A 13,194-nucleotide genomic window follows, 5' to 3' on the forward strand; every position below is an offset into this window, starting at 1 on the left:
CCCTAGAATATTATACATGGCCCTGAACAGTAGAGGGGTATGGAGGGATGCTGTGGTGATGGAGCTCATTCAGTTAGAAGTCCATTTGGGATTGGGCCCTTGCCTCAGTATTTACTGTAATACACCACCACCCCTACTGGTGTCATAGTGTTACTACACATAATAGATTTATTCACCTGCTGCTGACCTGCTCTCCATGTTACCACGCTCAGCTGACCTCCTCTCCATGTTACCACGCTCAGCTGACCTCCTCTCCATGTTACCACGCTCAGCTGACCTCCTCTCCATGTTACCACGCTCAGCTGACCTGCTCTCCATGTTACCACGCTCAGCTGACCTGCTCTCCATGTTACCACGCTCAGCTGACCTGCTCTCCATGTTACCACGCTCAGCTGACCTGCTCTCCATGTTACCACGCTCAGCTGACCTCCTCTCCATGTTACCACGCTCAGCTGACCTCCTCTCCATGTTACCACGCTCAGCTGACCTCCTCTCCATGTTACCACGCTCAGCTGACCTGCTCTCCATGTTACCACGCTCAGCTGACCTGCTCTCCATGTTACCACGCTCAGCTGACCTGCTCTCCATGTTACCACGCTCAGCTGACCTGCTCTCCATGTTACCACGCTCAGCTGACCTCCTCTCCATGTTACCACGCTCAGCTGACCTGCTCTCCATGTTACCACGCTCAGCTGACCTCCTCTCCATGTTACCACACGCAGATGACCTGTTATTTATGTATCATATAAATTAATTAATCAATCAACAAATCAACAACACTCTTGGATCTGCTTACCATATCCCTCCTTCCATAATGAAATGTTAGCCCTGCAGAAGAACTGTGTTGGTTTGATAGTTGGTGTTAAGGATACTGCTGCAGTAGATGCTGATAGCCAGTTAATTAACAGACGACCAAAGAAGGAGAACCTATAGGATGAAATGAGACCAGACTATATCGTTGTAGATGGTAGAACAGAAGAAAATATGATAGAACAACAGTATTGTAGATCTAACCCTGGCCAATGGCAGTGCTGTAGATCTAACCCTGGCCAATGGCAGTGCTGTAGATCTAACCCTGGCAAATGGCAGTGCTGTAGATCTAACCCTGGCCAATGGCAGTGCTGTAGATCTAACCCTGGCCAATGGCAGTGCTGTAGATCTAACCCTGGCCAATGGCAGTGCTGTAGCTCTAACCCTGGCCAATGGCAGTGCTGTAGATCTAACCCTGGCCAATGGCAGTGCTGTAGATCTAACCCTGGCCAATGGCAGTGCTGTAGATCTAACCCTGGCCAATGGCAGTGCTGTAGCAGTATGGAAGCTTTATTCCCCTTTATCATTATTTATTGTTTACAGATAGACTGATTTATTTCTGTCCCACGGACTAGACTCATTGTCATCTCAATTATGTATTTATCTGTAATGATTTATACATTTATTCTGTGTAGTTTGCGAGCCGCCTTTACATTCAGCTTGATATCAGTCGGTAGTGTGTAATTACTCACCATGGTGTCTATATGATTCTATGGTGTGTGAGAATGCTTAACTTATATCATTAGTAAAATAGTAGAAATGTAACAATTAAAAGTGATTGACTGATGTTTAATCTGTAGTTGTACCTGAGAGGGTTTCTGTTAGTGTGGTTGTAATATCTGTCAAATCCTGAGGATGGCGCAATAAAACACTAAAACAAACGTACTGAGTCATGTAATTATTATTGTGTGGCTTTGGACTTCACTAAACCAGAGTTCATAAACGTACATGGCTTCATAGACTTGTCTTCAATGATTCCCAGACCCAGATTAAACCTAGTCCTGGACTAAAACACCCTTTTTGGAGATTGGTGTTCAATCAAGGACTAGGTTTAATCTGTGTCTGGGACACCAGTTTATAAATGTAAAGTCACAGGTCAGGAGGGAGCATGTAGTCTGAGGTCAGTCGATGTTCATTCAAACACATTTTGACTCAATTAACCCTAGTCAGGATTAAACCTACTCCTGGATTCATCTAATCTGCGAAAACAGCCCACAAAAATGAGTTTCCCGGTCCCAGATTACAGCTCTACTCCTGAGCCCTGGTATTCATAAAGTAGCTCAGAGTAGGAGTGCTGATCTGGGATCAGGCCCCCACCTACCCACTGAATTCCATTCAGGATCATCTAAAAGACTAAATGTATCATAGATCATAATCCTTTGACTAACACATGATCAATTTAGCGTAATCTTAAACAATAAAATACTCAGTAAAACACAAAGAAAACACCATCTCAGTGTAGGGTTAGGTTTTATTAAAACAGAAGAGAGATAGGCTACACGTCATGATGTTCGGGTCAGAAGGTGGACTGTGTGTGTTCTGTCAGGGGAGCTGTGTGTTAGCAGTGTGTTTCAGATTGACACCATCACAGGTCATGGTCAGGACGGGTGTTACCTTCCTGGGGATGTGTTGGGAGGGGGGGTGGGTACTGTGTGTGTGTGTGTGTGTGTGTGAGCGTGTGTGTGTGTGAGCGTGTGTGTTGGGGGGGTAGGGGAGGTAGGGGTAGGGGGTTTCGTGGTCCTGGAGAGTGTTGTGACGTGGATCAGAGAAGGGAATCACTATATGGGAACTATGGTAATATCACCGGTAGAGACTTTACCTGGAGGAGAGTGTGAGAGTGAGAGAGAGAGAGAGAGAGAGAGAGAGAGAGAGAGAGAGAGAGAGACATTGAGTAGCAAAATCTTTGTTTCAATGTTGTAACTTCCATGGTGGAGCTGGTCTAGTGATTATATCTCTATGTTCACCTTCCATGGTGGAGCTGGTCTAATGATTATATCTCTATGTTCACCTTCCATGGTGGAGCTGGTCTAGTGATTATATCTCTATGTTATACCTTCCATGGTGGAGCTGGTCTAATGATTATATCTCTATGTTCACCTTCCATGGTGGAGCTGGTCTAGTGATTATATCTCTATGTTCACCTTCCATGGTGGAGCTGGTCTAATGATTATATCTCTATGTTCACCTTCCATGGTGGAGCTGGTCTAATGATTATATCTCTATGTTCACCTTCCATGGTGGAGGAGCTGGTCTAGTTATTATATCTCTATGTTCACCTTCCATGGTGGAGCTGGTCGAGAAGCTGGAGGTCATGCCGACGCCCGATGACATCATCGTGGAACCTCCGCTGGACACAGTGCCGCCTCCTGATGATACTGTAGCTGTGCCTCCCTCCATGGCTGCTCCCCCGCCGGACACCATTGCAGGGCCTCCTGATGACATCATGGCTGCTCCCCCGCCGGACACCATTGCAGGGCCTCCTGATGACATCATGGCTGCTCCCCCGCCGGACACCATTGCAGGGCCTCCTGATGACATCATGGCTGCTCCCCCGCCGGACACCATTGCAGGGCCTCCTGATGACATCATGGCTGCTCCCCCGCCGGACACCATTGCAGGGCCTCCTGATGACATCATGGCTGCTCCCCCGCCGGACACCATTGCAGGGCCTCCTGATGACATCATGGCTGCTCCCCCGCCGGACACCATTTCGGGTCCTCCTGATGACACCGTGGCTGGTCCTGATGACACTGTGGCTGGTCCTGGTGACACAGTGGCTGGTCCTGATGACACCGTGGCTTCTCCCCCACTGGACACCATCGCGGCACCTCCTGATGACACAGTGGCTGGTCCTGATGACACCGTGGCTGGTCCTGATGACACCGTGGCTGGTCCTGATGACACAGTGGCTGGTCCTGATGACACCGTGGCTGGTCCTGATGACACCGTGGCTGGTCCTGATGACACCGTGGCTGGTCCTGATGACACCGTGGCTGGTCCTAATGACACCGTGGCTGGTCCTGATGACACCGTGGCTGCTCCCCCACCAGACACTATCGCGACGCCTCCTGATGACGCCGTGCCACTTCCTGATGATGCCATACCGCCTCCTGATGATGCCATACCGCCTCCTGATGATGCCATACCGCCTCCTGATGATGCCGTGCCGCCTCCTGATGATGCCGTGCCGCCTCCTGATGACGCCGTGCTGCTTCCTGATGACGCCATACCACCTCCTGATGATGCCGTACCGCCTCCTGATGGTGCCGTGCCGCCTGCTGATGGCGCCGTGCCGCCTCCTGATGGCGCCGTGCCGCCTCCTGATGGCGCCGTGCCGCCTCCTAAAGGCGCCGTGCCGCCTGCTGATGATGCCGTGCCGCCTGCTGATGGCGCCGTGCCGCCTACTGATGGCGCTGTGCCGCCTGCTGATGATGCCGTGCTGCCAGCTGATGGCGCCATACCGCCTCCTGATGACGCCGTGCCGCCTCCTGATGACGCCGTGCCGCCTCCTGATGACGCCGTGCCGCCTCCTGATGGTGCCGTGCCGCCTGCTGATGACACCGTAGCTGCACCGGCTGTGCCTCCCTCCATGGCTGCACCTCCTCCTGAACTGCTAGAGGAGACCTCTGTGACAGTGGTCTTAGTGATCACCATGCCTCCCTCCATGGCTGCTCCCCCGCCGGACATCATCGTGGAACCTCTGCCGGACACCGTGCCTCCTCCTGATGGCGCAATGCTGCCTCCTGATGGCGCCGTGCCTCCTCCTGATGGCGCCGTGCCTCCTCCTGATGGCACCGTGCCTCCTCCTGATGGCACCGTGCCTCCTCCTGTTTGCGCCGTGCCTCCTCCTGATGGCGCGGTGCCTCCTCCTGTTTGCGCCGTGCCTCCTCCTGATGGCGCCATGCCTCCTCCTGTTTGCGCCGTGCCGCCTCCTGATGACACCGTGGCTGATCCCCCGCCGGACACCATTGCGGAGCCTCCTGATGACATCATGGCTGCCCCGCCCCCAGAACTGCTGGAGGAAGAGCTAGTGGAACGCATCAACATGGAACTTCCTCCAATCTCCACCCCTCCTACTACTCCTCCCGATGATTTCACCTCCGACACAATGGTTCTGGTCACAACAGTCTTACCTGAGTACATAGATAACACATGTTAATAAGACGTTTAAAACATTTAGATATTAAGCAGTAGTCCGTCACAGTGGGGGGCGTCTTATTACCCGTAAAAACACGGAAATGCTTCCAATGATTTTTCCGCCATTCATTTTTCACATCGTGAATTTTACAAACACTTCAAATGAAGTGGGTGTTTGGTGTAGTCTTACAGTGCATTGGGAAAGTATTCAGTCTCCTTCCCTTTTTCCACATTTTGTTACATTACAGCCTTATTCTAAAATTGGTTAAATAAATATTTTCCTCATCAATCTACACACAATACCCCATAATGACAAAGTGAAAACAGGTTTGTAGAAATGTTTGCGAATTTATTACAAATAAAAAACCTTATTTATACTTTATTTACATATGTATTCAGACCCTTTGCTATGAGACTCGAAATTGAGCTCAAGTGCATCCTGTTTCCATTGATCATCCTTGAGATGTTTCTACAACTTGATTGGAATCCACCTGCGGTAAATTCAATTGATTGGACATGATTTGGAAAGGCACACTGTCTATATAAGGTCCCACAGTTGACAGTGCATGTCAGCAAAAACCATGAGGTCGAAGGAATTGTCCGTAGAGCTCCGAGACAGGACTGTGTTGGGGCACAGATCTTGGGAAGGGTACCAAAACATTTCTGCAGCATTGAAGGTCCCAAAGAACACAGTGGCCTCCATCATTCTTAAATGGAAGAAGTTTGGAACCACCAAGACTCTTCCTAGAACTGTCCAAACTGAGCAATCGGGGGAGAAGGGCCTTGGTCAGGGAGGTGACCAAGAACCTGATGGTCACTCTGACAGAGCTCCAGAGTTCCTCTGTGGAGATGGGAGAACCTTCCAGAAGGACTACCATCTCTGCAGCACTCCACCAATCAGGCCTTTATGATAGAGTGGCCAGACGGAAGCCACTCCTCAGTAAAAGGCATATGACAGCCCACTTGGAGTTTGCCAAAAGGCACCTAAAGGACTCTCAGAACATGACAAACAAGATTCTCTCGTCTGATGAAACCTAGATTGAACTCTTTGGCCTGAATGCCAAGCATCACGTCTGGAGGAAACCTGGCACCATCCCTACGGTGAAGCATGGTAGTGGCAGCGTCATGCTGTGGGGATATTTTTCCACGGCAGGGACTGGGAGACTAGTCAGGATCGATGGAAAGATGAACGGAGCAAATTACAGAGAGATCCTTGATGAAAACCTGCTCCAGAGCGCTCAGGACCTCAGACTGGGGAGAATGTTCACCTTCCAACAGGACAACGACCCTAAGCACACAGCCAAGACAACACAGGAGTGGCTTCGGGATAAGTCTCTGAATGTCCTTGAGTGGCCCAGCCAGAGCCCAGACTTGAACCCGATCGAACATCTCTGGAGAGACCTGAAAATAGCTGTGCAGCAACGCTCCCCATCCAACCTGACAGAGCTTGAGAGGCTCTGCAGAGAAGAATGGGAGAAACTCCTCAAATACAGGTGTGTCAAGCTTGTAGCGTCATACCAAAGAAGACTCGAGGCTGTTTTTTATGTTTTATTTTTGTGCAAAAATGTCTAAAAACCTGTTTTTGCTTTGTCATTATGGGGTACTGTGTGTAGATTGATGGGGGGGGGGGGGGAAACAATTTAATAAATTTTAAGAATAAGGCTGTAACGTAACAAAATCAAGGGGGCTGAATACTTTCCGAATGCGTTGTACCTTGGGGTGACGTTTTCATAGCCGTGTAATTCTCTCAGACAGTGTGAGTTTTACCAATATATTCGCCTCAATTTACTCTAAAACATTTGGCATGCTAATTGTTGATAAAAGTTACCTTTGCCCGAGAGAGATTTGCACGGTTATCAAAACGTCATGCCAGTGTAAGCCTACACGAAACACAGACCTTATATAAAAGTAGTTCTAAAATCCCAGATGGAAAAATCAATGGTGGAAAAACGATTGGAACCATTTCTGGGTTTTATGACTCATACTGTGGTACTCAGTACTTGATAAGAGCTGTGATTCGATAACTTTGTATTTCACATTTCATGCATGGGCTGAGAGAGTTCCTAACTAACTAACTAACAAGTTTTACCTGAGGACCTCCCGGCCCCTCCAGAGACCACCATGCCCCCTCCCAGGTCAGCCCCTCCAGAGACCATGCCCCCTCCCAGGCCGGCTCCCTCCAGCAAATGCTTATACTGTTGGATCTCCATCTCTAGACGACTCTTGATGTTCAGAAGGATCTGGGAGAGCGAGCGAGAGAGGGGGAGGTTGAGAGCGAGGGGGGGGGGGGGGGGGGGGGAGGGAGAGAGGAAAGGGGGAGAGGGAGCGAGGGAGAGAAGTGGAGAGGTAATTTACGATTGAGCTTACCATGGATGCGATCTCTGTGAATGCTGGGGAAATTACGCATTGTGGGCTGTCTGTATCGCTGCTCTGTAACCCGCCTTGGATTGAATCCCTAATCACTGTTTGTGAGTGATTCAGTATAGAGGTATGGTTACTGTACCTGGTAGTCCTGTCTCTGCTCAGTGGTGCTGGCCCTGATGGAGGTCAGTTCTCCCTCCAGGCCCATCACCTTGCCACTATACCCAGACAGACGCTGCTGGAACTGGGACTGAACCTCCACCAGCCTGGCTTCCAGGTTCGCCATCTGGAGGATGGGAGGGTGGGGGACACACAGAGAGAGAGACACGAAGGACACATACACACACAGATACACAAACACACACACACACACACATTTAGCATGATAGGGATTGGAAACAGAGGATGTGTATAAATGGGGACACTTGGGGAGTATAGGGAGAGAGTGGGGGGTGGGGGGAGACCGGAGGTCCCCACAAGAATAGTAAACAAACAAATATTCTAGGGGGTTTAGGGTTAAGGTTAGAATTAGTGTTATGGTTAGAATTAGGTTTAGGGTTTGGGTTAGGGTTAGGGTAAGAGTACGGGTTAGGGTTAAGGTTAGGGGTTTAGGGGTTTGGGGAAAATAGGATTTTGAATGGGACTGAATTGTGTGTCCCCACAAGGTTAGCTGTATACGACTGTGTGTGTGTGACGTGTGTGTGTGACGTGTGTGTGTGTGTGTGTGTGTGTGTGTGTGTGTGTGTGTGTGTGTGTGTGTGTGTGTGTGGACGTGTTTAAGTGTTCTTGTGGGCACCAGACATTTTGTTGGTCCCTACAAGGTCAAATGCTATTTCTAGGGGGTTTAGGGTTAAGGTTAGAATTAGTGTTATGGTTAGAATTAGGTTTAGGGTTAGGAGCTAGGGTTAGGTTTAGGAGCTAGGGTTAGGGTTAGGGGTTAGGGTTAGGGTTAGTGTAAGAGTACGTGTTAGGGGTTAGGGGTTAGGGGTTTAGGGAAAATAGGATTTTGAATGGGACTGAATTGTGTTGTGTGTGTGTGTGTGTGTGTGTGTGTGTGTGTGTGTGTGTGTGTGTGTGTGTGTGTGTGTGTGTGTGTGTGTGTGTGTGTGTGTCTGTGTGTGTGTGTGTGTGTGTGTGTGACTCACCCCCATACGTAGACCCTGGTATTCCATCTGTAGGGTCTGGTAGCGGTTCCGTAACTCTGTCATCTCTGACGTGGTCCTAGTGGTCGTCTCAGTCACCACCGCTGACTCTGCCTGCTTCATCTCCACCTGACACACACACACACACACACACACACAGAGACACGTCACACACACACACAGAGACACGTCATACACACACACACACAAACACACACACACACACACACACACAGAGACACATCACACACACACACACACACAGAGACACATCACACACACACACACACATCACACACACACACACAGAGAGACACGTCACACACACACACAGAGACACATCACACACACACACACACACACACACACAGAGACATGTCACACACACACATACAGCACCTCTGATACATGTTTTAACGTTGGCCTGTGGTAGTGCCTGCGTTGGCGTGGTAACAGACCTGTTTGGTGTACCAGGCCTCGGCCTGTCTGCGGTTTTTCTCCACGGCCGACTCGTACTCCGACCTGACTTCAGCCAGCATCAGAGACAAGTCCTGGCTCTTAGCAGCCTGGACATCCACCTTCACCTGGCCGCTCATCCCCCCACGCATGGACAACAGCTCCTAGAGAGGTCACAGCTTAGGGGTTAGGGGTCAGAGGGTGAGAGAGAAAGAACTAAGAGATACACCGAGGGAGAGAGAGACAGACAGAGAGAGAAACAGAGAAAAAGAGAGAGAGACAGGTGTGCCCTTACCTCTTCATGGCTCTTCGTCATGGAGAGCCGTTCCTTCTCGTACCCCTGCAGGTCCTGCATCATGGCTGTGATGTTCATCTCAAACTCCCGCTGCAGGTTCCTCAGACCCCCGATGTCCCCCTCCACACACTGGCGCAAAGACTTCTCATTCTCCCATCTGGCAGAGATACAGTGTGAATAGAGACGACACCATATTCAGTGTGACAGAATCATTTCTGTTCTACACCATACATTTCTATCAGAACGTCTTGTAACGTTCTCCTGAACAGGCCCAGAGAGACGAGTGAGAGATCCGTTAACTCTTTGGGGTTTTAGGCTGGGTGTCTGTAAATCACTTTGTGACAACTGCTGATGTAAAAAGGGCTTTAAGAAATGACTGAGATTGATTGATTGATTAATTGATTGATTGATAACTGCAAGATAAGGCCCAATAGTACTATTTCATAGCCTACACGCTACACACAGTGAGCATTTCAACCATAGAAACAGAATCAATCTAGTGATATGATTTCAACACCGGGCCAGGAAAACTCGATAACTGCCATGGTTTTGTTATAAGAAATATACACTACATGGCCAAAAGTATGTGGACACATGCTTGTCGAACATCTCATTCCAAAACCATGGGCATTCATATGGAGTTGGTCCCCCCTTTGCTGTAATAACAGCCTCCTCTCTTCTGGGAAGGCTTTCCACTAGATGTTGGAACATTGCTGCGGGGACTTGCTTCCGTTCAGCCACAAGAGCATTAGTGAGGTTGGGCACTGATGTTGGGCGATTAGGACTGGCTCGCAGTCGCGTTCCAATTCATCCCAAAGGTGTTCGATGGGGTTCAGGTCAGGGCTCTGTGCAGGCCAGTCAGGTTCTTCCACACCGATCTCGACAACCCATTTCTGTATGGACCTCGCTTTGTGCATGGGGGCATTGTCATGCTGAAACAGGAAAGGGTCTTCCTCAAACTGTTGCCACCTAGTTGGAAGCACAGAATCGTTTAGAATGTCATTGTATGCTGTAGCGTTAAGATTTCCCTTCACTAAAACTGGTGAAGTGTGATTCATCACTCCAGTGAACGTTTTTCCACTGCTTCAGAGTCCAATGGGGGCGAGTTTTACACCATTCCAGCCGACTTTTAGCAATGCGAATGGTGATCTTAGGCTTGTGTGCGGCTGCTCGGCCATGGAAACCCATTTCATGAAGCTGCTGACGAACAGTTATTGTGCTGACGTTCCTTCCGGATGCAGTTTGGAACTCAGTAGTGAGTGTTGCAACCGAGGACAGACGATTTTTACATGCTACGCGCTTCAGCACTTGGCAGTCCTGTTCTGTGAGCTTGTGTGGCCTACCACTTCGCGGCCGAGCCGTTGTTGCTTCTAGACGTTTCCACTTCACAATAACAGCACTTACAGTTGACCGGGGCAGCACTAGAAGGGTAGAAATTTGACGAACTGAGATGTTGGAAAGATGGCATCCTATGACAGTGCCACGTTGAAAGTCACTGAGCTCTTCAGCAAGGCCATTCTATTGCCAATGTTTGTCTATGGAGAATGCATGGCTGTGTGCTCGATTTTATACACCTGTCAGCAACAAGTGTAGCTGAAATAGCCTAATCCACTAATATTAAGGGGTGTCCACATACGTTTGTATATATAGTGTATGTTTTGTAATCTGAGAGTGATAGATAATTAAGAAATCAGCTGGGTTACAACGACAAGCAAAGTCCCTATAGAAGTAGCCTATGATAACAGTGAGCATTTAATCTCCCAAGCACAGCTGTTAGCCTGGGTTAACTGTCTGTTTGTGCTATCGTTCCAGTCCTTGCCACTCCATGTTTGGAATGTGACACGGAGTAAAAAGGAGTGGAAATGTTAGCACAAACACACTGGTTCCAGGCTAACAGCTGTGTCTTCTAATTCACGTATTTGCCATTTCCTGACGACAAATTGGCCAATAGACTGGGGCTACAGGAGAAGATCAGTATGAAGTCATGAATAGAGCTGATTGGACCATCTATAGGATACAGCTGATTGAATTATTTTCTTTATTGGTATCTACTTCATTGATACATAGTGTATTTATTTTTGATTCATTCTATTAGGTTACAACTGTGTGGGAGTGGTGCGTAAAGAAACATTCTCCTCCAGGACTTAAAACATGTTTCACTGTTTGTTAATGACATTAATCAGGATTTGTCCAGTATGTATCAATGAGATACCTTAATGAAGAAAATCATTCAATCAAGTTTCCATGACAATCTACTCAAAATGTTGCCAAGGAAATGTCCCTATGGGACACTAAAGTATTCATCCAACCATCCATTCATGCATCCATTCATCCATCCAATCATCCATTCATTAATTAATTCATTCATTCATCCATCCATCCATTCATGCATCCATCTATCCATCCATCCATCCATTCATCCATCTATTCATCCATCCATCCTACTTGACTCTGAAGTCGTCAGCAGTCAGCTTGGCATTGTCTATCTCCACAGCAATCTGAGTGTTCTGTATCAGGAAACCCATGAGCTGCAGACAGAGACAGGAGTCAGCCACAGTGTGTGTGTGTGTGTGTATGTGTGTGTGTGTTTGTGTGTTTGTGTGTATGCACATGTTTAACTATTCTTGTGGGGACCAGAAGTCCCCACAACAATAGTAAACGAACAAACATTTGACCAACTGGGGACATTTTGTTACTCAATAACGTACCCATAATGTACTCAAACATATATGACTATATCATAATGTACTCAATAACGTACCCATAATGTACTCAAACATATATGACTATATCAAATATAGATAAGATCATCTACAATACTGGATATTATTTTTGGGAAAAAACATCCCAAAACATTTCGCAGTGGGCACATACTGTATGTCAATTCAACGTCTGTCCCACGTTGGTTCAACGTAATTTCATTGAAATGACGTGGAAACAAAGTTGATTGAACCAGTGTGTGCCCAGTGGGCTAGTTCTTGTGCGCTTTTACGCACAACTTGTACAAATGGCAAGCGCGCTCCGAGAGCGAGAAAGAGAGGGAGAGAGAGACGGAGAGAGATAGTTTTAACGCCTACCTGCTCCTTGAGTGGTTTGAGTGTTGCGTTGTAGATGGTCAGGTCGTGCGCCTCGACCTTGTTGAAGGTGAAAGTCTTCAGCTTCTCCTCCAGCTGGTTATTGGTGGCCTCCAGCTGGCGAACCTTCTCCATGTAGGTTGCCAGGCGGTCGTTCAGGTTGTGCATGTGCTGCTTCTCGTTACCGGCGAACCCGAGGGACTTGTCCCCAACACCTCCACCGAATCCGAAACCTCCTCCTTCGCCGCCACCACCGCCACCGGAGCTCATCCCACTGCCGCCGCCACCGGAGCTCATCCCACTCCCCAGACCGGCCATGTGGCTGGAGGATGACATCCTGAACCCTCCTCCTCCACTACCTCCACCGGCTCCAAAGCCGTTTCCGAAGCCGAGACTAGCGCCTCCGCCCCCGGCCCCTATCCCCATTCTGCCCCCGAAACTGGAGCGCATTGACGACCCCCCGGAGGAGGACAAGGCCATCTTCCGGCTCCCGAACCCGGAGAAAGAGTTAGCGGAGAACCGCTGCTTCCCGGACAGACTCATGGATCACGACTACAACAACGACTACCGAGAGAAAGACACTTCCTATCTTTCGGTCTTCTGTCCTCTACCACTGCTGCTGAGGTTGCGAGGGTCTGAAGACGCTGAGCGAGCCTGTGACCGCGGCTTCTGTCACCGCGCTTCAAGTGTTAATATCCTGCGCAATAAGTGATGGATATATATATAGCGGGACTGGCTCGCTCTCCACGCCCCGGTAAAGCGCAATTGGCCACTGGTAGCCGAACCCCCCCAGCCCCAGGCCAATGTTCCATGATCTTTTGGGTGGAGCTGAAGGAACAGGGAGGTGAACTGTGTATTAATGTGACTGTCACGTGGCTAAGGGCGTGGCACTGCACACACTGCACACATGACAGCCCAC

At 49.0% G+C, this 13,194-nt stretch overlaps 1 protein-coding gene across 3 annotated transcripts; it reads right to left on the bottom strand.

Moving 5' to 3' along the window:
* Positions 1-2,261: 2,261 nt before the first annotated feature.
* Positions 2,262-12,972, bottom strand: LOC311115889 (uncharacterized protein). Of its 3 annotated transcripts, none has more exons than XM_084191012.1 (10): positions 12,279-12,972; positions 11,647-11,729; positions 9,202-9,358; positions 8,909-9,070; positions 8,454-8,579; positions 7,451-7,594; positions 7,037-7,187; positions 4,695-4,943; positions 3,087-4,568; positions 2,262-2,629 (listed from the first exon to the last, which is right to left on the bottom strand). In XM_084191012.1, exons 1-10 carry the CDS (start codon positions 12,816-12,818, stop codon positions 2,589-2,591), a joined length of 3,135 nt encoding a protein of 1,044 aa, XP_084047138.1. In that variant the 5' UTR covers positions 12,819-12,972; the 3' UTR covers positions 2,262-2,588. The 3 variants fall into 3 exon arrangements, with proteins under 3 accessions (XP_084047138.1, XP_084047137.1, XP_084047136.1); XM_084191011.1 differs by having other exon boundaries at positions 2,263-2,629; positions 4,653-4,943; XM_084191010.1 differs by having other exon boundaries at positions 2,263-2,629; positions 3,087-4,943.
* Between the last annotated feature and the right edge of the window lie 222 nt (positions 12,973-13,194).

The sequence above is a fragment of the Coregonus lavaretus genome (assembly GCF_964263955.1).
Source record: "Coregonus lavaretus genome assembly, contig: HAP1_SCAFFOLD_5587, whole genome shotgun sequence".
Taxonomy (NCBI): Eukaryota; Metazoa; Chordata; class Actinopteri; order Salmoniformes; family Salmonidae; genus Coregonus; species Coregonus lavaretus.

What these genes read in the sequence shown, in the direction of transcription:
- LOC311115889 (XM_084191010.1), bottom strand. Translation starts at nt 12,818, where the DNA reads ATGAGTCTGTCCGGGAAGCAGCGGTTCTCCGCTAACTCTTTCTCCGGG. An exon ending in AGGGGCCGGGAGGTCCTCAG is followed by an intron (nt 4,944 to 7,036) that starts GTAAAACTTGTT and finishes CTATGTACTCAG; the next exon opens with GTAAGACTGTTGTGACCAGA. An exon ending in GACCAGCTCCACCATGGAAG is followed by an intron (nt 2,630 to 3,086) that starts GTGAACATAGAG and finishes ACTCTCCTCCAG; the next exon opens with GTAAAGTCTCTACCGGTGAT.